Source organism: Pocillopora verrucosa, chromosome 4, assembly GCF_036669915.1.
Source record: "Pocillopora verrucosa isolate sample1 chromosome 4, ASM3666991v2, whole genome shotgun sequence".
Classification (NCBI taxonomy): Eukaryota; Metazoa; Cnidaria; class Anthozoa; order Scleractinia; family Pocilloporidae; genus Pocillopora; species Pocillopora verrucosa.
Window position 1 is genome coordinate 23,007,278 of NC_089315.1, and position 23,579 is coordinate 23,030,856.

General features: G+C 38.9%; 2 protein-coding genes across 5 annotated transcripts; one reads left to right on the forward strand and one right to left on the reverse strand.

The window, feature by feature from the left end:
• The first annotated feature begins 6,398 nt into the window (after nucleotides 1-6,398).
• LOC136280387 (neurofilament light polypeptide-like) lies at nucleotides 6,399-7,507 on the forward strand. Its single transcript, XM_066165397.1, has 3 exons — nucleotides 6,399-6,533; nucleotides 6,993-7,047; nucleotides 7,287-7,507. Exons 1-3 carry the CDS (start codon nucleotides 6,399-6,401, stop codon nucleotides 7,505-7,507), a joined length of 411 nt encoding a protein of 136 aa, XP_066021494.1.
• A 944-nt stretch (nucleotides 7,508-8,451) lies between these two features.
• Nucleotides 8,452-22,718, reverse strand: LOC131778768 (uncharacterized). Of its 4 annotated transcripts, XM_066166070.1 has the most exons (19): nucleotides 22,552-22,718; nucleotides 21,486-21,554; nucleotides 21,018-21,236; nucleotides 19,812-19,923; nucleotides 19,386-19,570; nucleotides 18,747-18,994; nucleotides 17,996-18,389; nucleotides 17,633-17,751; nucleotides 16,858-17,002; nucleotides 15,641-15,991; nucleotides 14,783-14,985; nucleotides 13,332-13,533; nucleotides 12,289-12,846; nucleotides 11,855-11,881; nucleotides 11,382-11,711; nucleotides 10,720-10,880; nucleotides 9,918-10,497; nucleotides 9,194-9,368; nucleotides 8,452-9,074 (listed from the first exon to the last, which is right to left on the reverse strand). In XM_066166070.1, coding segments are annotated over exons 1-19 (4,164 nt in total). In that variant the 5' UTR covers nucleotides 22,637-22,718; the 3' UTR covers nucleotides 8,452-9,073. The 4 variants fall into 4 exon arrangements, with proteins under 4 accessions (XP_066022167.1, XP_066022168.1, XP_066022165.1 ...); XM_066166071.1 differs by lacking the exon at nucleotides 8,452-9,074 and having other exon boundaries at nucleotides 9,190-9,368; nucleotides 9,918-10,494; XM_066166068.1 differs by lacking the exon at nucleotides 8,452-9,074 and having other exon boundaries at nucleotides 9,190-9,368.
• Nucleotides 22,719-23,579: the final 861 nt, after the last annotated feature.

The window sequence follows — 23,579 nt, forward strand, 5'->3', positions numbered from 1 at the left end:
TGTTCGTGAAAATGCCAAAGAGAAAAATCTGTGCACCTCTCATACTGCATTTTCATGACACACCAATCAGATCTGTGCCAAATACATGATCCACTTCTCAATTGTTACAAACGTGAGATATAATAAATCTAATTTCCTTATTCATTTAAAGTGTAAATATCCGTACTAACTCCCCACCTGCTGACTTATTTGTTCGAGTCACCGAACACGTCATGATGTAATCCAAAGTGAAGAGTCCTTGCTAATAGGTCGACACTTTACCAGCTGGGAACTCGTTCGTTGATGGAATTAATATGATAATTTTTTTAAGTGGGAAAGAATTCTGTTTGCGCACTTTCGTGACCTTAACACGAACAAGAAGAGGAAGGAATGGTGCATCTAAGGTCACGCAAAATAAAAATAAAAATGTAACTACAGTATAAAACGAAGCAAACTCTTGTTTAAGGTCACTGATGCGATAATTATCGGCTCGAAAATTATGCTACAATTTGACTATCAGCATAACATGGAAGAAAACACAGAAGTCCTTGTAAAGAGCACTTCCATTGAGGCAAACATGGAATTTGTTCCTAATACAGCATTTTCATCACAGTCGCCATTGTGATCTTTCCCGTAAGAAATGTCAGCTTCTTCATCGTAATCAACATCATCATTGTCATGACTATCAAAATTTCAAACGCTATGATAGTGAGGAGAGATACGAATCTTTAAGTTTAGGTGGAAATTAGCCTCTGATTGTACTACTGAAACCAACAAACAACTATTATTACTAACATAGAGGCGAGACAGCGTGGCTGAGTGGTTAAAGCGCTGGGTTTAAGCCCTCAACCCCTGCTACTCACTGGGATTGTTCTCGGTTGTCCTGAGTTCATCTCCTTGGCTGCGCTTTGTATATGGCCAAATGGTCTGCCTCCTGTCAGTTGGAGTTTTTATACACTATTTATTTATTCATAATGTGGATCAATATTTGTATCTGGGCAACCGAACTCGATATCGATCTGTCGCACTCGATTACCATTCCTGCTCGATAAGCAAACGACGTTGGATCAATATTTGTTTCTGGGCAACCGAGCTCGATATCGATTTGTCGTACTCGATTACCATTCCTGCTCGATAAGCAAACGACGTTTGATAATCGAGCTCGATAACTACAAGTCGAGCTCGATCGCTAATCGGGTACGGGATCAATATTTGTTTCTGGGCAACCGAGCTCGATATCGATTTGGCTCTCGATCATGAGACACGGACCTCGTTGCGTTCGGTCCGTACGTCATGACTTCGAGCCAAATATTTTCCCGTCCCACCATAATACTGATTTAGTTTTCGATTTTGGAGGCACGAATGGATGTGTCCTATGGTTTCCATGGTGACAATTTTTTCTTTTTTTTGTTTACTTTATTTTCTACACGGTTCCACAAGCTTGCAGCTTTAAACCTCACCATGTTTGAATATGGTTTATTGTGGTGCACATGCATTGTATTGTAAATTATCTGGGGGAAAGTGATGTTATGGTGTTTCTTTTATTTATGTGCTGAATTTTATACTAGTAGTATAGTTTACTACTATACTTATTACGAAGAGCCAAACTGTTTTGAGAAATAATTTGAAGAACTTTTCTCGAAAAAGAGCAATCTGTTTTGAGCTATCTTAAAATGAAACGCTGTAAACTCCGTTAAGAGAAAAATTTATTTAAAAAAAACCTGTTAAAATACCTTAACCTTTTCAGGGAGTTTGACACACGAATCGGTCCCTGAAGATTAATATTGTTCACACTTTAACACTGACAAGAGCTAACCCCTTTTTTTTTTTTTTTTTTTTTTACTGAACAGTGTTTTCAGTAAATCGGGCACCTGATACCTGGAGCTATGGCGGGTGTTCTGTCCTGAATCACCGAGCTAAATTTATTCTGGTAATTTTGCGTTAACAACTGAGTTGAAAACGTAAATTGGTCACCGTAAAGGGTAAAAAAAATAACGTTTCGAGCGTTAGCCCTTCGTCAGAGCGAGGGGCGAAGGGCTAACGCTCGAAACGTCAGCTTTTTTACCCTTTACGGTGGCTAATTTACGTTTTCAACTCAGTTGTTAACACTAAATTACCTGTTTTACTCTCCCACCGACGCAGCACCACAATTTCTCTAAAGACTTACTCCCTTTATAACTTTATTCTGGTTTCTGTAAGAGATGTCTGAGCTCGCAAGGAAAGCCTCCTACTTGAAATCTTATAGAGCGTTACCACTCACGTTGCATTCAAATTTATTGGAACTAAAGAAAGTGTTCACTGAAGAAAAAAGAGACATGTTATCATCAACGGGTTTTTGGACTGGAAAAGTACTTTTACAAACTCATGCGGAACCTGTAGCAAGAGACGTTTCATGAAATGACAAACAAGTTCAGAAACTTTGATGTTAAAGCGTTTTCTTGTAAAATAATCCTTTCTTCTGTGCAAATTTTCTCATATTTGTGATCTTGGCTAAATTTGAGCATACACCTGTCTGAAAAAAATGACTTATTAAATCTGCTTCAGGAGCTCTGCGCGTATTTGAAATCATGTTGTTTTTAAGAATAGTGTGCCTTAAAACCAATAACGTTATATTGGTATAGCTTTGGGGCACTTCAGGGTTGTCCAGTGATCTTTGAATTGACCGTATATCAATTTATTGTAGTCGAGTGTAAATCTTCAAAGGGCCGCTACTTTCGGGGGGGAGGGGGGACGGTTACTTTCGGGGTTCAATAGAGAGGTAAAAAATTAACGTTACTTCGGGGAACAGTTATTTTCGGGGAGGGCGTTTCTTTTGGAATTCCGCGGTATCTTCGATTCATATGCAACTCGTTTTTGGAGTTCCTCCTACGGCCGTCCATCGAGGAGCAGCGCCTTGGATATGACCTTCTGTAAACGTACATGGGGGCTACGTTTGGTTTTTTAGATTTTATTAAACATGGATTAGTCGTAAGTAAATCATTTAACAGTTACCGCTGGATCACTGGATATCATGATTGAGTTATGCGAAAATTGCTTTTTGAGTGACCATGAAAATCAAATTTATTAGTTTGCGAAAACTTAAAAACGTAAATGAACAAACACAGTCTTTTGTAATATGATTTGACATTTTTCTTTCCCATTGGTCACTTTTGCAAATTTTGCAAATTTTAGCGATTATAACTTTTGGAAAACGTTGAATTGAAAAAATCCGCTTCTGTTTTGCTGATCGTTTTCATATAAAATCATCTGTCTAAACACGACATCCATAAACTTCCACCAGTCTGCTATGTCTGTAAAATTTGAGCTCAGTCGCATCGAAAGTAGCCAAGATATAAAAGTTTTGAAAGATGTAGCAAAAGAAAAATGGGATCAATATCAGTATCTGAGCAACTGCCCACGTACCCCTCCCTTCACCCAACATTAACCCTGACTTGTTATCAATTGACTGTTGTTGAGTTAGGGGAGGGGTAGGTGGGCAGTTGCCCAGATGCTGGTATTGATCCGAAAAATGTTACCTTGCGAATTTATTCAAGGCCAAGTGATTCCCGTGGCCTTAAAACGAACAAATTAAATTGCTGCGTTGGTAAATGCATACAAAGAGGGCAACATTGCCAGAAAATTTTGCATAATTTGCCTGTAAGGCCCCCCTCTCCATTGACACCACATCTGTTCGTCGAGGTATGATTGAAGATCTTCTTTTTTCATACCCCTTCGTATTTTTTGCCCTAACTTAAGATTATTCCAGCAGGACTCTACCTCCTGTGTGTGGACACCAGTAACAGGATCAACAAAGTGTCGAGCATGCACGACGATTCGGTGCACGGCGACGTTATTTATACGGTGTTCCATGCCTCTGTATGAAGCCCAGTCATCGGTGTAGACTTCTGTTCCTGGTCGGATACACTTCGAGATTATGGGATCAAGTGTCGCGTTATCCCGTCTCTCTACAACTTGGAAGTAACCCCGTGCTGGACTAAACTCGGTAGTGACTATACCAAATACCCATGCGTCTCTGGATGCTCTTCTTCCTCGGTTGAACTAAAAAAGAGACGTACGGAGTTGTTACTGCACGTCTTTTTCCGTGACCAGAATGAACCTACTGCGGCAAAAATTTTTAGGTAAACATGAGAATAATTTATAGCTGAACATCCTCCTTTACCGTTGTGGTAAATGAAAATGGGGTTAGCTTTACTTTGCGTTTGATTCAATTGGCCCATCAGCCTAGCAGTTAAACAACCCGGAGTACTTTTACTCCCACTGGAAGGAATGTTAGCCTATCGCAGTAGACCCTTGCCATTCACTGCTACTCTTTCATAAACTAATAGAAATAGACACTATTTGAGTCCAGATATTTTCGTTTAACAATGATCTCTTTGCCGATTACTTGAGGTAATAATTTAACTCGCTTACTTTGCCTCGTTTTAATAAGTACGCGTCCTTGGTATGCTAGTTTCATTTGGTTGCTTGCTTTCTTGCAAATCTGGATTCTTTAGTAGGTTTTGGGTCATCAGTTCGAAACTTTTTAATGTCACATTAACCTCAACGGTTAAGGAGGCTCCAAAGTGTTTTCAGCCGCGCGCGCCATTCTGCTTGTCAAGCCCCGTCCAAACGAGAAATGTTTGGCGATCAAACATTGCTCGGTGGCCAAACTTTTTCCCGTTTCGACACCTTTGTTTGATTGAATTTGATAAAATTTAAATGACGACAAGCATTTGATCAAATATTGTAAAACATTTGGCTTGTTCAAACATGTTTGACACCGTCAGGCCACTAAACACAGTATCAAAATGTTTGGTAACCAAACGACGTTTGATCGTGTTTGGTCGCCAAACATCTCCCGGCCTAATAGATTAGGATCAAATCTGCATTATAAAGTGCGTGCGCTACATATGAAATCTTGCGCATGCAGTCGACGTGCACTGACGCAAATGATAATCTAATCATGCCGAACGTTCTGAGTTTTGCTATGTTAGAATATTTTCGCTTCCGCTCGTTAGGTATTCTAAATTTTTGGTGAAAATCAAAGTCAGTTGGCACATTTTTTAACTACTGTAGGTAAGGAAAAATGAGAAAGCCGTAGCCGTAGTTGGTCATACAGCTTTCTGTTGACAAAGGCCAGACCAGTTCCTTCTATGACAGAATAATTTGTTACTCTTTATCTACTTCTTATACTTTCAAGAAGGGAAATTAATTTGCTGTCTTGTTCAAGGCAGTTTGGTGGACGACGTCATGTGTCTCATGGGATAGCAAGAACTTGAGCTTCAGCATTTCTTCTCTTTCCTTCCTCTTTGAGCTTCTTCTCATAGGACTGCTTGAAAGTCCGAACCATTCTTTCCTTCAAGGTGTGAATCTGTGGCCTTGAAGTGCTCAATGGCTTTTGAATTTTCCATTTTCACTAAATAATAGTAATTGCAATTTTCTCTTTTCCTTACTGCTGTTGAGGAATTCTACAAATGGATATTTGCAATAAACACAACAGCCAATACAATGTTTTGCTACAAGACAGAGCCCAGCTTACTGATTTATTAGAAGGTAGCAGGCATTGTATACAAACTATGGTGCATACACCATTTTCTGCACATCCTGGCTCCAGGTTTTTTGGGATTTTGAAGCAAAAGCAGAATGATGCCAGCTTGTCGACTATTAACTTAAAAAGTGACTTGTACTGAATTACACATTACCTTGCTGATTATGGCATGCACGCCTGCGAAAAGTCTATAATCTTACCCACCAGCACATTGTATGATTTAAGTCCTAGCAAAATAAGTAAGAAATAGGTTGTTAATTAATATATGAGGTTATGCTACCCTTTATACAACACTTGGAGGATAGGCATGCTAACAGGTCCCTCATTGGTATGTGTCATGTATTCGTGTAATGTTTAAATATAATGACATGTTAGCTTAAAAAAAGGTTCATGTTTTACATTTCAATAAGTTTGGTCATGCTTTAATATAAATTATTGAGGAGTATTATTTGGGAACATGTAAGTTTAGAGAAGCAATTCCACTAACAATGAGTCTCACAACCATAAAAAAATCAAGTTAAGTAATGGTCTTGTTTTCATTTCAATTATTGAGGAACACCATTTGGGAACATGTAAAGTGTACACAATTATGAGGACATGTTACTTAATGCAATAGGGATAGGTTGACATCCCTTGTTTCCTGACTAAGAGAATAACATAAATTCCCCTCACCAATACTTGGGGTAGAAAGACAAATCCACTTATTCCCAGTCTCCTTGTGAACATTAACAGTTGAAATGAACAGACACAACCCTTGGGGGTAAACGGTCAACCACACCCCTTGGGAGGAGGCTCTTCACAAGCATCCACACATGGGGTAGACAAAAGTGCCCCTTGGAACGAGCCTCTTTGTGAGCATTGACACTTGGGGTAGACAGAAAAGCTCCTCAGGATGTGGCTCTTCATGAGTATTGACACTTGGGGAAGACAGAAAGGCCCCTTGGGACGAGGCTCTGTTAGCCGCGACACTTGGGGTAAACAGAAAAGCTCCTTGGGACGAGGCTCTTTGTTAGCCTCGACACTTGGGGTAGACAGAAAAGCTCCTTGGGACCAGGCTCTTTGTTAGCCTCGACACTTGGGGTAGACATAAAAGCTCACTGGGACGAGGCACTTTGTTAGCCACAACACTTTGGGTAGAAAGGAAAGCTCCTTGAGATGAGGCTCTTTGTTAGCCGCGACACTTAGGGTAGACAGAAAAGCTCCTTGGGACAAGGGTCTTCGTGAGCATTGACACTTGGGGTAGACAGACATGCCTCCCTCTTCACAAGCATTGACACAAACAATGTCACTTGTTCTATTGTTTAAGCAATTCCATGGATAGTAGCAGTCAGTTTTACTGTATAAAGTGTATGAAGTGTTTTAAAATTTGTAAATTTAATCAATGAAGGATGGTGTGATGCTCAAAGGAACAATGTGTATTTTAATTATGATAGTTACGCAGGACTCCTTTGAGCAGCACACTTCCCTTCCCTTGTTTTACTTGCAGGTGTCCTTCTTTGGGAATTTTCCTGCCAACAACAACCTTTCTGCAACTGTAGCAGGTAAGAAAACCTTGATTTTCATTAACCTGTAAAAGAAATAGCATTCTTGGTCCACCAAAGAAAATGCTTGTAGAACGATTACCACCCCCTGGTGATACATAGTTCATGATATGACAGTGGCCCACAAAATATTAATTTTTTTTTGAATAATAAAAAACTCAGGGTTTCAGCTAAACATAAAAATTGTGAACAAGAAACACATAGAACCAAGTAACTCAACATTTTCTGTATGATCATAGATGAAAGCCAAGCTGTGGGAGATGCAGAGAAAGAAGAAGGGACTAAGGAAGAAGATCAAGAAGAAAAGCAGGAAAAAGAAAAGGAAGGAGAAAAAGGAGTAAGTAATGAAGAGGAAACATTGGAAAATGGAGATAAAGGAGGGAATGGAGGAATACTAGCTGGAGTAGTAGAAAAAGAATATGAGGAAATGAAAGGAGAGAGAGAAATTAAAGAAAAATAACAAGGAACAAAGAAAAGAAGGAGGGACAGGAGGACAACAGCCAAAAGAAAGAAAGCAAAAAAGGACCATTCAACATAAGAGAAATTTGGTAAGATTATGAGTATGCAGTGTGCAAAAGTGTGATACAGATAAATGCTGCAGCAATTAACACAAATTTAAACTCTTAATGTAATGCGTGGAACAGTGAAAAGCTTTCAATCAAAAGCCTGTCAAGGAAAAACAAGAATATCAAAAATGGATTATGTACATAGGCTACTAACAGTTGGCTTTTGTTCCTGAAATCAACATGCTGACAAGAGATTTACAATTATAATTAGCAGAACAATGTTATGATTTGTAAATACATTGATTTTGTTTTTGAAGGATTGTGACGGCACCTGGAATTGAGAACGACGAAAATGGCAGACTTCATATTAGTTAATTTATTATTCACCTCCGCAACTTGTATTAATTTCATGAACAGGTCATAAAATGTTCAATTCAGTTAAAAAAAAAAAGTGAACTAGCATTTTTATAATGTCTAATTGTACAGCCCAAAATGTCTTCCTTGTGTTTTTTTGTCATGACTGCCAATTAAAGATATGGCTTTTGCAGTCTATAAAGAGGGCTAGGTCAGGTCGTTTAAAAACCAGGGTTAGATCAACAAGCATTGATTATTTTGTTAAAAGTGAACTGTTGCAGTTGTTTAATGGCTTTTTGGTGGATCTATTAACACATTAATAACTGGATTGAACATTTAAAGACCTGTTAATAATGGAAACCTGCTCTCAACTATCAAGCCAATTCCTGAAAATTACTCACTTTTCACAAAATTGGCAAATCTGTCTTCATCTAGCTAACATTTAATCAATCTGGATTCAAAAATACATTTCTCTCACTGGTATCAATAATATCGCAGTGTGATTGTGTTATGTAATATCTGAATAGAATGAATGAAACAAACACAGCTTGAACTGTATGTTTATTTTATATTTAAAAATTTAGATTCTTTTAATAATTACAGTAGCCCGCCACACTTTCTTAATTTCGTGAAATGTTGTCAATCAACCGTGGTCTCTGATAATGCATATGTTCAGTATAGTTAATATTATTCTTCTTAATATTTGATTGCAAGGGATGAACATACATTACTTTTCAGACTTTTTTGTCATATTCTCCAAAAGATTTTCATATTTCATTAGAGTTCTGTTCCTTTTCCTAGTTACAAACGACCAATTAAAATAGAAACACGAAAGTGTATTGAGCTTATATAATAAAAATAGGTTATCACTATTATTATTACTATCTATTCTTATCAGGTTATGAGTACGACTTGCATTCTGTATTGTATATATGTACCGACCCGATTTGAATTAATTACTTCAGACATCAGGTATCAAAAAAACTCTGAGATAAAAAAATAATAAAAGTTCGCAGGTAAAAATGTTTCTAGGGCGTATGTCAGTTCATTTATATCGCAATATCATTCAATAAATTTTACTTATTCTTCTCTTCGCAAACCATCGTTTATTTGCTGTAATCAGTGTAGCGTTTTGAAGTATCCTGCTTTGCATCATATCACAAAAATCTGACAAATTAAACAAAAGGAAAACGTCTCAGCTAACATTAAATGTACCAATTATAAATATATATATATATATATATATAAATTCGGGTTCATCGGTGCACTAGCTATTTACAACTTACCAAGGACAGTATCCCCATTTTCTGTCGAGCTCAAACACTTTAGTCACCGAACACCATTTCTTGTCTGCATTTTGATTTGTACATCTCCAATAAACCGCACCATCGTAAATAAAAGGAAAATTACAGCAGGCTCCTTTGGCGTTTCCTCCGAATGTAATGGCACCATTTTTGCAATCTGGAGATAGAATTTAGCAGTTCAAAATCAAAGGTATCTACAGTGAAGAAAGAATCTTAATTTGCTTATTATGTTGACGCAGCTTAGTTTTCGCGCACAATTGCTTTGAGAACGTCCGATCACAGTGCGAAAAAGATCTGCCCATTTTTGCTATACAGCTGAAGACCACACAAATTTATCTCCTAAGGGAGTTTTACGCCTGACATTGCACAATGTTCATTTGCATTCAAATCATTTCGAAGAGAGTGATGAATAGAACCTTTACACTAATTAATTCTTAATTTATTCCAAAAAAGGGCTGTTCATCTAACCTAAGCTAAAACTTTGATTATTTTCGGCTTCCCTAACCAAAGACCTCTACTCGTAATTACCGCTGACGAAGTCTCTCACGGCCATGAGAAAGCCAGAAGCCGGAAGTACGAATACAGTAATTTCTTCGCGTTCGTGGACATAGTTGATACCTTCACCTAGCTGAGTAATCATAGTTACTTCGCGAAGATTTTTTTTTTGGGGGGGGGGGGTTCTTTCAAAACACAAAATGTTGTTTACCCTGGGCGGTGTTTCTCCACTTTTGCTGATTGATGTTTCCATTTTTCTGTCTTTTACAGCATTCGGTAGGACAGGCGTTTGTGCAAATCTTGTTACATACTTTTGGACAAAGTAACGTCGAACGGATCACAATCGGCGACGCTGAAGGTGTTTGGAAGCTCATAGAGGGGGATATACCCTCCCCTTGAATCCTTTGATAGAAACCAACACCCTTGTTGTTCACAGCAGAGTGAAGTAAAGAACTAGTTCCCTTTTGCGCTGCCTTGCAGCATTGCTGTGGGCAGTTGCCATGACATGTAGGGTAGCAGTTAGTAGGGCATGGTAGTTTAAGAGTGTAAGATAACGTGTTACGGCTTACGCCTTGCTGTGGGTTGTTACAACAGTCTGTTGGACAGTAACTAACACATGTGTTGAAGCAGATCGGAGGGCAGTTCGTAGGTCTTTGAGGAGGACTTGCCATGTAAGGCGAAGGCGGAAGGAAATTACAACAACGAACGGGGCAGTCTGGTGCGCATGTCTCGGTGCAGATGGCTGGACAAGACTGCGAGGTCTGCTGAACCAGAGGGACCTGCTCGACCTGCTGATAAGGAAAAGTGAACACGCTGATAAAGTGTTTCAGCTCAATGTGTGTTACTGCATATTTCTCCTAGGAATACGGCCGACCGTGAAGTTTGAGCAAATGATTCTGACTTTGAATTCAGGGAACTCCTGGAACTGGCGCAGATAATTTTGTTATGTTTTCCATGCGTGGAATGGTAAATACTAATCCTTAGTGCACCGTCTCCTTTAATAAACGAATTACCTGAGGGGGTGGGGGTGTTACTGGAGCTGGTTGTTCCTGCGTACTTATCATGCCCTTTACACAGCAGTAGTCGGGACACGTGTCCACGCATTTACCATCACAACCAGCAGAACATGGTGCGTAGGCAATTTTGGGCTGGGAAACTGAGCCGGGCGCGTCACCTGTCGATATTATAAATGATTCACATTAGAAGTGCAACACGAACATTTTAAATGACACTTTGTAGCGAATTGTCATTTTTGTTGTGCTTAGTTTCCATATTGAACAAATAAATAGTTCTACTTACGTAACATGTGACAATTTCGTACTCACCAGTTCTTAGATTTAGATTAAATTACATAATTTCAAATGACATTTACCGTTCCAATACTATATTTGACACGCCTGCTATCCTTTCAATAGTTGCTCTAACGGGTATTGTTATCAAATTGACTATTGTAATAGTACTTGTAATTTGATTGTTAACGTAGTTTTAATGTAGCGTGTAAAACAATACAACAAAGTGATGATGGCACGATTCATGCCAAAACGAGCATAATCGGGAGTTTCAAATTCATTTGGATTCAATTATTTTATTGCAAACACAGCTATCACCCAAAAAAATACTGAAGTAAGCTTCGGGCGAGCAAACAAAAACAAACAAAAAAAAAATCATCGCTAACCTCCACAATAGCCCCACTGTTTATCCACATCATAGTTGTACGTGGTGGCACACCACGGCTTAGTTGAATCCTGGGTGGTACAGGTCGTGTACATTTTACCATCATACACGAAAGGAAAATGACAGCAGTTGCCATTTGAACTACCTCCGTAACAGAGAAAACATGCCGCACAAAATCCCCATTCTTTATCCTTGTCATAATTATTGGTTGTTGAGCACCAGCGGTAACCTCGCTCAGCCCTTGTACAGCGGTGCTGCGGGTTTCCTCGGTAGATGAATGGGAAAACGCAACAGGCGCCTTTTGAAGTTCCTCCATGGGTGGACATACAACCTGTTTGTTTGGTCGCGAATTACAAATGACTTCAATGCTAAATTATATGGAATATTTGATCCTTTCATTTTGTCGTGGTTGAAGAAATTGGATTTCAGCTGGGCTGAGATCTACCTTGGTATAAAGTTAAGCGTCCTGCCTACCTTGTATTATCACTGATGCTGAAACCTCTACGAAAGATGAAAATAGCGTTTTAGAAATTATCTTTCCTTGTACCAGTTTTAAAAGACCTTTGGTTCTCAGAGTCTTTCATATAGATATATCGGTATGTGTTCTGATAAAACGTCTGATATACTTAACGACTATTCACCGGAGTGGAGGTGGCACCGAAGGGAGTGATTGTTTTAACATCAACCACAAGAACTAAAAAAATGTATTTAGTTTTTGGTCAGTATACCGAAAATGGTCGAAAACCGACTGCCATCTTGTCTCTTTGCCTGTTCACGTCCGAGTTGAATAGCAGTTGCTTATCACTTCAGCTTTTGCCAAATAGGGAGGCCGAAAAGCAGACTTCACTTGTCTGGTATATAATGAATGAAAATGTTACTGCTTCGCTGTTAGCAAAAAGATTACTCACCGGGAACAGGAGAAAGGGAAGGTGCGGGGGGTAACGTTGGTAAGGTGACTGATGGGAATGGTTTGAAGCATAGTGGTGACCCAGCGGAACATGGAGAAATGACAAATGTGCTATTGATTGGCTTGCATTGAGGAGAACCAGCAGGTGGAGGACTAGCGTTTGGTGTGCAGGGAGGTATTGTTTTAGGTGGAGTCTTAGTAGTAGGTGTTGTTACTATGGAGCATGGACGACTTGTGGTCGTTGATACACCCGGGTTGCAAGGTGTAGTTTTAGTAGTTGGAGGGGTTGGCGGAGAAGGAGTGGAGGGTGGCGGTGGTGCTTCTGTTGGCTTCGTTGATGGAGGTGTTAGTATTGGTGGAGGAGGAGGAGGTGGGTGAGTCGGCTTGGGAGGTGGCGGGAAATGCGGGGGGTGGAAATGAACGTGGATATGAGGTATGCGTGGAGGAGGTGGGGGTGGTGGAGGAGGTGGTGGGGGCAGCTTAGTTGTGGCAGGTCGCGGGGTTTGAGTTGTAGGTTTGACTGTCGTTGTTCGTGTTGTTGGTTTAGTCGTCGAAGGACCTGTAATAATGAAAAAAAGGAAACAGGAACTATTTTAGTCTGAAAAGCATGGAAAACTTGTTCGATGAAACGCAATATTTAAGTCTCCTACGACAAACAAAAATCATTCCACTTTCCCATCACTTTTGTAACTTTGTTCATTTGCTATTTTTGGGACAAAATGATTCTTTAAGTAATCGATAAAGTGGGATAGGATGGAAAAACTCATTAACATGTAAAGCGCCTTGTATACCTCAATACATATCCTTAACAAAATAAATACAATAATATTTTTATTTTTAATGTAAATATATGAAAATCACACCTGTGAACCGCGGCTTAAGAAACGAATTTCAAAACAATCTTCGTAGTAATGAACACTACTCAAGCAGTAGTGAAAGTAAGGCCTGAAATGTTTTTCGGACCTCATATTCACTACTGCTTAAGTAGTGTTCATTACTGCGAAGATCACCTTCCATTTCGTTGTGTTTGTATTATCTACGTACTATGTTTTGGCCTTGATGTGACTTTCACTTCTATGTAGTGCCAGCAGTGCAGTCCAGGAATCGCATAAATTATTTTCTTCCCATCAAGAAGAATTTCGCGTTTCCCTTCTGGATCTTTGGCCCAGAAAGACACAATCTGTCCGGCTGCGATTTTGGGTTTGTCCAGGAACAACTGCTGAGTATCGGTCAATTCATCCATAACCTGAAGACAAATCACAGATATTAATTATGCCCTCGGAATAAGATAATGAAGGCAATCTGATCCTGAAGGCGCCGGATCAGATTAGTAAAGATTTTTAGTTACATTATCAACGAAGTATCATAGCGTATGACCACTGGAACCATAGGCTAGGGGTTGCATCACTAGGTCACAGCGCTTAATAACGTCAGTGACCAACAAAACAGATCATTGACCAAATAATATGAATAAACCTATCTATTAATATTAAATTCGCGCACGTCCTTCGAAAGTCACTTGTTCTATGAGAGTGGCCCATTTACACTTTCAACGCCTAATAGCACTTTCCATTAGGCTAAATATATTTGTTCAGCACAACCAAGTAAGCTTTAATGATGTAGAATGAATAAAAGGGGTATGTTTGTAAAGAAACTGTGGTGCTGCGTCGGTGGTAGAGTATAGCAGGTAATTTACGTTTTACAACTAAGTTGAAAACGTAAATTGGCTACCGTAAAGAGTAAAAAAGCTGACGTTTCGAGCGTTAGCCATTCGTCAGAGCGATTGGAGGAATTGTGGGTTGTATGTTTGTTTATATTCAGAAAGTGGAGCAACGCTATTGGTGGAAGTTTGATGACGAGAAAACAGGAATAAATTAGTTGAATGAAAAGCGCTCGTTAATACCGTGGGGATTGAGAGTACCGATTTGGAATATAAATTTTTGTTCTAGTGTTTTCTAATGGGTCCATTAAGATCACTGATCACTTTACGAGTACCTCCGCCAATGTCATTTACTGCATAACTTGCACTTCTTGCAATAAGTTATACATTGGCGAAACAGGAAGACGACTAAGTGACCGATTCCGAGAACACCTTCGCAACGTGGAAAGAAATGATAAGGACGCACCCAAACCTGTCGCTAGACACTTTAATCTCCCTAATCATTCAAAACAACATATGGCAGTTTGCGGTCTTTCCTTACATCTAGGCAGTTCGGAAAGCCGCAAACACTAGAACAAAATTTTTTCTTCCAAATCGGCACTCTGAATCCCCACGGTATCAACGATATCATTGTTATTTTTTTCGTCACCATATTCCCACCAATAGCGTAGCTCCATTTTCTGCATATAAACCCACACATAATCCACAATTCCTACAATCGCTCTGATAAAAGGCTAACACTCGAAACGTCAGCTTTTTTGCTCTTTACTGCGGCCAATTTACGTTATCAACTCAGTTGTCAACACGAAATTACCCTTTCATAATATAGGCCCACCTCAGATAAAACTTCTCCATCTTGGTTTGGAACGTTAGTTCTTTTCACATGAAGAACCTTCAAATCGATTACTTTTTGATCGCGAATAACGTAGTGAAGGTGTAGCTTGGGTCCAGTGACTAAATACCCTTCTGGTTTGAGACTGGAGTAAAGGATGAAAGGCACCCCAGCTGTATTCCAAAACGTGAAGTTCACGCAGGGTTCTGGAGGGTAGACGGGAAATTTATATCTTATTTATCAAATTCTTGCATGAGGCTTATATTCATGAGAAATGTATCAACCGATATCAATATATCCGTTAAGGTTAGATTTTGCATTGAAATGACCAATCAAATCATTCCGTCAACGTTTCGAGTGTTTAACTGATTTTTTTTTCACGTAAAGTAGTTGGGATCATTATATAAATGTTTTCTGAACCTCGAACAATATACAACAATTTCTCCAGGTTTGAAAAAATGGTAATAGATTTAGACTCCTACACGGTTGGAATTTGTTCATGAGTCGGTGGTACACTGCCTAACTCTCAATCAGCTCAAGTTATCCCGTTAGAGTGCGACTTTAAAAAAAATCATGCAATGACCTCACTCTTCTTCTAAGCAGACTTATAGTAGTAATGTGTGTTTCCCTTATTTGAATGATACACATGAAATGTGTCAACGGGAGAGACTAGTAAGGGTAAACTTCTGATTATGCATGACGAGCTGGAGACGTAGCCAAACTTTAATTGTCCCTTATGTAATAATTTGCCAATTTTTTTATTGTTTTTGGTGGTTGCTCTGGTGACAGGCAATTTTTGAATAAGACCCAAATTTTAGCAATTATCTTTGTTCTACAATTAAAGACAATGATTATCATTACCGTAGTCCTTGTGTGGTGTGGTTGGAACAGTTGTAGGACGGGTGGTTCTAATTGTTGTTTTGTTTGTAAGTGGTGGTTTTGTGTCGGTAGAAGCAACACTAGGTGGTTTAGATGGTTCAATCGTATCGTAGCAGTTCATCAGAGGATTCTCGTTGGCTGCAAGAGGCCTTAGAGCGAACGAGCAACGCTTTAGCCATTCGGATGATGCCATGTTGTAGTCTGTAACCACCTCCGTGCGATGATAGTTTCGATTTATGCTTCTGCAAATGTACCATCCCTTTCGCATGAGGCTAAACTGGAATGCACCAGGAAGTGAAAATACTTGAAAGAAGGCTGAACTTGCATCATAATCTGGTGTTTAAAAAGAATAATTGAAAACTTATACTTTTCCCCTATTTAAACCGAGGCAAGGTGGACAGCGTGTTAAATAATTAAACTCAAGGTGCTTCTCCCCACCCTGAAGTGACAGAGTCCCAAAGCATCGGCGCATCTCTAGGACTTTTGCGGATTCACTCTTGAAACCATAGCAACACTAAGCGATTACAGCGCAATCTTTGAAAAATTGACAAGCGGCGAAGTTTTCCTTCCTGGTTAAGACACAGGCAAGGAGTTCAAGCTTAAAACTTAAGCTACAGACTCCTTGAACAGGGGTTTGAAATGTCGTTTGCACACCATAGTGTCGTCTTTGTATACTTGCTGAAATGTGGCTGCAAACTGTTGTATTTCGCATGCATAGCATCGATACGCGTACTGGGCGATACTCAGTCTGTTGAAATTTGCTGCATAGCAGTCTTAATCGATAAAGGTTTATTAGTTAGTATTTCAAAATATTTAAAATCCCCGCCATATTAACTAATATATACGGTTGCTATGGACTTATAGACATATTCGTGACACGCGCAGACTTTTGTTAGCTTTTTTCCCAGCCGTATAAATGGATGTGTCAGGGAAACTTGATAAATAGCGCGAGGGCTACTTGCAGTGGACCAGCATCCTGACCACGAGGATTAGAAACATTAATAATCGCTTTTTCCTGACGCTAACGATATTGCGTTATTGGCTCGTGGAAAATGACCTACGCCCTACCTAAATATCTCTTGTCACCTTCAAATTATGATGAATCATTGACATATGCAAAAATTGCAAACGCAGGTATTGCAGTGTGTTATGATTGAAACTTTGTTAGAATCATTGATATTGCTATATTTGCCCTATACCAAATTTTGTATCTCCTTGGTGCCCCAAAACGAATCTGTAGTTCTTCTGTCGAATGTAGTGACCAGGTAAACACATGGACTCAAAGGAGATGGTTTGGTGTTCTCCGGTCCCTTTGTCGAATCCTGGAATCTTGATGGCAAATGCCTACAGATTTTTTTAAAAAAATAGAAGTCCAGGTTCACAATTTTAAGTAAGTAGTCACTGAAAACACGTTTCTCAAGTAAAATAGTCTGTAATAAGAGTGGCAATGAAAATAATAATAGTAATAATAATAATAATAATAATAATAATAACAATGATAATAATAATGATGATAAAGTTGCTTTCAGAGGGGCCTTTTAGATTTATCAAATAAATGTTTAATAATGAATAAGAGGGTCCCAATGGGGTTAACCGTTAGCCGTAAAACGGCCAAAATATTTAGCCGTTGGACGTAAAAATTGACAAATTTTAACCGTTAGTCGTAAAAAAAGTTAACCGTAAAAAATATCTCTGGTGGAAACAATGGAAAGGTGTTAACCGTTAGCCAGAAATTGGCCAAAATTTTAACCGATAGCCGTAAAAGCCATCACCCCACTGAGACCCTCGAATAAATAATGAATAAGTAACAATTTGAGAAAATTAAAGAGGAAATAAAGATTAGGAATTAGAAAAACAAGCTTAAACACTCTTTTTTATAAACGTCACGTTAATCCTTGTCAATGTGAATATAATGGTGCGAAACCCGTCGGTGTCGATAATTACTGTATATAAGTAAATTTCATTTAACCCTACCTGACAGTTTTGAGTCAGCTCTAACTTTCCATTAGTGATTCGCCAGCAAAGATTGTAGATAGGATTCTGACTCGCGGGAACATCCAAAGAATGAATTACGTATAGCGCTCCGTTGACGACTATAAAAGCGGGAGAAGCACAATCCAAATGTTAAGAGGGCTTTACTATTTTGTTAAGGTCCACAAAGAAAAACCGTGACTACATTATTTGTGATATTAGAAATCAGAAAGATATTTGAGGTATTCAAAATTTAATTATCCTTAAGGGAAGGAATCGGGCTAGCACTAATCCATGTGCACTGCAAACGAAGCGTGCACAGAATCATACTTTGATGAATGGCATTGGGTGAATTTTTATACTTACGAACTCTGGAAAGCCCTCGTGATTCCAGATACACCATTTTTCTTGCAATGATATGAGAATTTTCGCCAGGAGAGGGAATGTAATATGGTTTTTCTCGATTGTATACATAAGCGCCATGAAAAACTCCCGAGTGACCTGCTGCAGCAGCGTTTGTTGCCCCTTGCGTTCCCGCTGTTATGGTAGCACTGATTGATCCTCCGACCCCGCCTTCACCTGGTTGACTCGTCTGACCTGTTAGACCTGTTTGGTTTATTTGACTAGTTTGACTTCCCGCCACAGCACTTGCAGTTCCAATTCCAATTGACCCAGTGGTGCCTGTTGTCTGTCCAGATGAAGACACTGATCCTGGCGTCAACGGTATCACGCTACCGTTTGCTGCATAAATATTAAATGTCTGAAAAAGTTGAAGTGATAAAGAAGTTCGTAAGAGGGAAGCGTAATGAAAGAAGCTACCAAAACGATATGTGGTAGAGTGTTGCATATTCGCATTTGTAATGCACAAAGGTTTTTTATTTGGAATGAAGATCTTATGAACTTTCGTCGTAAGCGCGAGTCAAAGAAAAACAATCAGAATCCACGTTGATGATTTAAGTATGTAACCTCAAGAAAATAAAAGTCTGTTGGATGCTCACCCACAGAGTCATAGACATCTCGTGGAACTTCGAACATTAACTTCGCTCAAATACCTTTAGGCTTCTTTATCTTAATTTTCAAAATGCAAAAACTGTTCCGGGCACCGTCGAATACCCACTGGTTTTTGAAATGTACCCAGTTTGGAAAGGGCCTCCTTCAGTGTTTTCGTGGCTACTTCAGTTGCTGCTTTTCGTGCTGCCTCTGCTCCTGCTTGGGCTCCAGCCCTTGTGCCCGCTTCAGCACCGGCTAATGCACCCGCCTTTGCACCACTCTTCAGGGCTTCATTCACTCCAAGGGTGGCACCTGCTCTAGCTCCCGCTTTAGCTGCTATCTTCACAAGATAGAAGGAGGAGGCACTGTCGTTGACTGAAAGTGCAGTTGTCAAATGTGATTAACAAATTAAGAAACGGTAGCTCTAAAAGGAGAACTTTTTTTATTTTTTGAAATTGATCCCTCAACACACCATGCGACTATGCTCAATTTAGCAATGAGTGTTCAAAATTTGCCCTTTAATCCAATTATAACAAATTTTGAACCCCAATAGTTTTTTTGGATTTCTTCGCTTCGGGCACTGGTTTTTTTAATTTAATCATTGCGAGTCTCTTAGATGGACGAGTTTATCCTTCTTTGAATTTCTATTCATGTCTGCCTATCCTTTTGTCTTTCAGAATGATTAATTATTTATGTTTGTCTTAATTCATCCTCTTGTCTATCTGCCTGTCTCTTTCAAAAGGGCTCTATCTACCGTTGATCATACCGTGCGGCTTGGGAGGCGGCAGCGTCCACAAATAATCTGAAGGAATCGGCGCAAGAAATTCAAAATCAGGTGTCATTACGGCTACTGCCAGGGAGTCGTTCCCGTATTGTTCTTTATGAAGGGCTTCGATGTAGTAATAGGAGCCATTTTTCATGTTTATTGGATATGATTGTTGTTCAGGATATCTGCAGAAATGATAAGGAAATAATATATTGGTAACAAGCACTATGTTGCAGTTTCCTGGATAATCCAACTTTCATATCCTTTGTCCCTTAAGATTCTGGCTTAACGGATGAGAGCTTTGTCGTCTTCCTCCAGCCCATTTTTCCTCTCTAAATGACTCTTTCCATAATACGTCGAGATGAACTGCAGGCATTTTGTAGTGCCAATGCAATTCGTAGTTATGAATTAAAATAAAGCTCTTACTTTCTGAATTGCATGGGAAGAGATTCGTGGTCTTTACCAACTCGAGCTATCAATATCTTTCCATCCGGGTTATCAGTTACACTGAGGAACAGTTGGCCTCCATTATCACTCGCTGAAATTGTTGCAAATTGTTAGAGTAAGGAAACTTTAATCTTCAGAGACAATCTGGATATGTAGTTAAACTCTTAAACTCCGGGTTATCAGTTACACTGAGGAACAGTTGGCCTCCATTATCACTCTCTGAAATTGATGCAAACTGTTAGAGTAAGGAAACTTTAATCTTAAGAGACAATCTGGATATGTAGTTAAACTCTTAGGTCCAAAGGTTAACAAAAATCTTTGGCTTCTATTAAATTTTTATTTTACTAGTCACCATTATGCCCTAATCCAGATCTAGGCTGGATGGTGGTGTTCATGACAGAACACTTTGCTTTCGAAATGCCAGTGTCTCTTCCGAAAAATATAATTGTAACCAACCACCTTCAGGCAGGGGAAGCAAAAGAAGTATGGCAAGGTAACCTGTAAGTGGACTGACAACCTATCCGAGGGACCGCTTAGTAGAACGTCTAGTCGCTTCATGTTATTAGCAATGATAGACTCCGGTATAATTTTTTGTTTAGGGATAATGTTTCGCATGTTATGCCTTTTGTTTTCCAGATTTCGGTTAGAAAGCTACGCTGATGGGTGAGTAAAGTCATTTGATAGATCTGCCTCACTCATGATTTACGCATCTTAAACGTTTAGCCTGAATTTCAAGTTTAGTCAGAAGGTTTTTATTCTATAATTTTAATGCGCCATAGAAATGTTATGAAAAAGCTCCCTATAATTTTTTTTGTAAAGAGAGGTCCGTTAAGTGGTGTATTTTTCCCACACCCACAATTTCCTTGGCGTATGCTGATTGTGACATTTTCGATAAATGTGCAACATGTCTCCTTTTAAACGGCTAAGAATATATGAAAGTCATATATTTCAACTGCGGATTAAGACGTGAATGAAAGTGATCCTCGCAGGAATGTGCACCACTTGAGCAGTAGTGAAAATAAGGCCTGAAAAAAATTCAGGCCTGTACGGGATTTGAACCCATGACCTCAGCGAATACCGGTGCAGTGCTTTACCAACTGAGCTAACAAGCCAACTGGAAGCTGGTCATTAAGTTGGTTCCACATTACTGCGAGGATCACTTTTATTCATGTCTCCTTTTCTCACCTATGTAGAACACGTGTTGTCCGCTCTTCTTTGGGACAAAGTAACCTCTGATCCGAGACCCATAATTGTCCCCCCAATTGACCGGCTCGCTGAATTTCGGTGTATAAGATACATATGTTGGCAGCATGGGAAAACGTGGATCCTCTAAAAGTTTTTCGATCAAATATCCATCAATTCCATCCCATCTTTCCAGTACGACTCCTTTTTTCCTATGAATCTCTAGAGAGAAGACGGAGGAACGCTTTATCTTAACACAATTAGCCTGAATGATCTTTCGTATTGTTGTGTTGGGAGATCTCATGTCAATTACCTTCCAGTTTTTTACTAACTGCACCCAACAAAATCTTTGGGAATTGTAAGCTTGTACTCATTACGTTGACCATATACAGTTTACATGGTGTAGTGCTAACTCAAAATTTAGGTTTTGATGTTCTAGCAAATTGAACAGATCTTTTCTGTTATACAGACCATGGAAAGCAGTTGTTTTCTTGGGAATCTCTTCTCTTGCGGTGGAGTAAACGTTACCATCATGTTTTCCTGTTAACACAGAAAAGACCCATGAACTAGTAAAGCTTCCCAATTATAAACTTTAATGTTAATTCAGCTTTTGGCCTGATTTATCACTTTTTCAATGTTCTGGCGGTGATCAAAGCAAAATAAAAATTTCTGCCTACTGAATAGTTATAATAATATTAGAATATGTTAAACAAATCCTACTTTGTTTTAGTCGCTTTTTTTAAAAATCAGAAAAATAGGATTGTAGGTAACTGAAAAATAAATTAGGGTTGGATAAAAGATATTTGAGCTACCCATATGCTTCCACATTCTATTCTCGTTTGGAGGATAAACGACGGTCCAGTATTTTACCAATTATTCTGTTTGAAGAAAATTCTGATTTGTTTCGTTGAAATTGGAAGAGTGATCTGTGCTTCGTTAACGAATAAAGGACTAAATGATCGATACAGGTATCAAAAACTTTAATGATAACCGTTTTACGTGAGAGAGAAAGCATTTCTATGTCTAAGAATGCTTACCTTTCTGTAGTGCAAGGACGTTTCTAGACAAAACACACTTGAGCAAATATGCTTTTTTCATACATATAACAAGTACGTGTACTCAAACAAACAGCTGGTTGTTTCTATCAAACAACTCAGTCTCACTGCAGGTCTAATGATAGAACGGTTGCTATAACTTTCACGATTACTCTTCTCTACATCATTAACACAAATGCTTTGACCAACTGATGAAGTGTTCAGACACAATTTTGTTAAGATGATGCTTTTTCATTAACGGCTTTTAAACAAACGGCTGGTTGTTGTTATGGTTCGTAAACACAGCTTGGGGCAATCCGAGAATCTTACATTTTAGAAGAACAGGGTTGAGAATGAGAAATAACCCAGGAAATGGCAGTAAAATAAATCAGTTGGCCTGACTGAAGTAGAACCGTTAGACATGCGTCCGTTGTTACAGGTCAAAAACGTTACCCATTTTCAAGCTTTATTAAATTGATGACAAAAATCAAAGTGCGGCTTACCCATGTGTTTCTTTGACGTGAAACAGGACGCCGGAGATTCGTACATGAAAATAATTATCCATATCAACAGATGTACACTTCTCATACTGCATCTTTATGAAGTCAAAATTAGCTTTGTGGTGGCGGCTGTAAGAGCAACATATTTTAGTTAGGTGTTAAACAGTTTGGGTTTTTTCCTGCTTATTTCTGCTAAGCTATGACATGTAGGTGTTACTAACCACCTGTTTAGACTGATCGGGTGGTGCTACTCAACCCTCTCTGTTGTTATGATGTAATCCTTAGTCAACAGTTGTAAGTGAAGCAGTTTTATGAGTAACTAAGGGTTCATAGAAACTTAATGACGGTTGAGTTTGAAAGTCATTTCAAGAAAAATTAAACTCACAGTTCTTGATAATAATGTCATTTAAAACATCGAAACGTCGAATCACTTTAACTTTCGAGCAAATGTCAAGAAATTTTACTCCTTTTACACGAACGTTGTGAACGAAGGCACTTTTCACAGTGAACCACCAGGTTATAGACGCAGAACGCTTCTCACTTAATTTTGTTGTTACTTATTTCTGACCTCATAGCAAAGTGGCATAGCTAATCGATCCTCCCTAGGTGGTTGAACTTCGATGGTGTTTTAAGAGCAAATTGGTCGAAACTCTTGAGCGAAGAGGATACAAGCAATTTGAATTTCCCTTCAAATGTGGGCCCAAATCAATTATTTTAAGTGTAAAATTTACTGTAAAGAAGAAAATCTTCAGAATTTATTGGGAATTGACGGAATTGAATTTAAGGTCAAGTATTTCAGAGAGATTTTAGTCCTCTTTATTTTCACAAACGATCAGTCCGTCATGCAATTTCTTAACACTACAAAGGATGGATCTAAATGAAAGAGTCTTGACTGAAAAATAAACTCCTCAGCCAGGTCGATCATGATATATCGTTAAATTCTGAGCTTAAGAAGTGGACTTTATTTAGACCAGTTAGTTAAGTTATAAAATTTTGACCCTGAATTTTGTTTTTTCTGCTTCACTGATTAC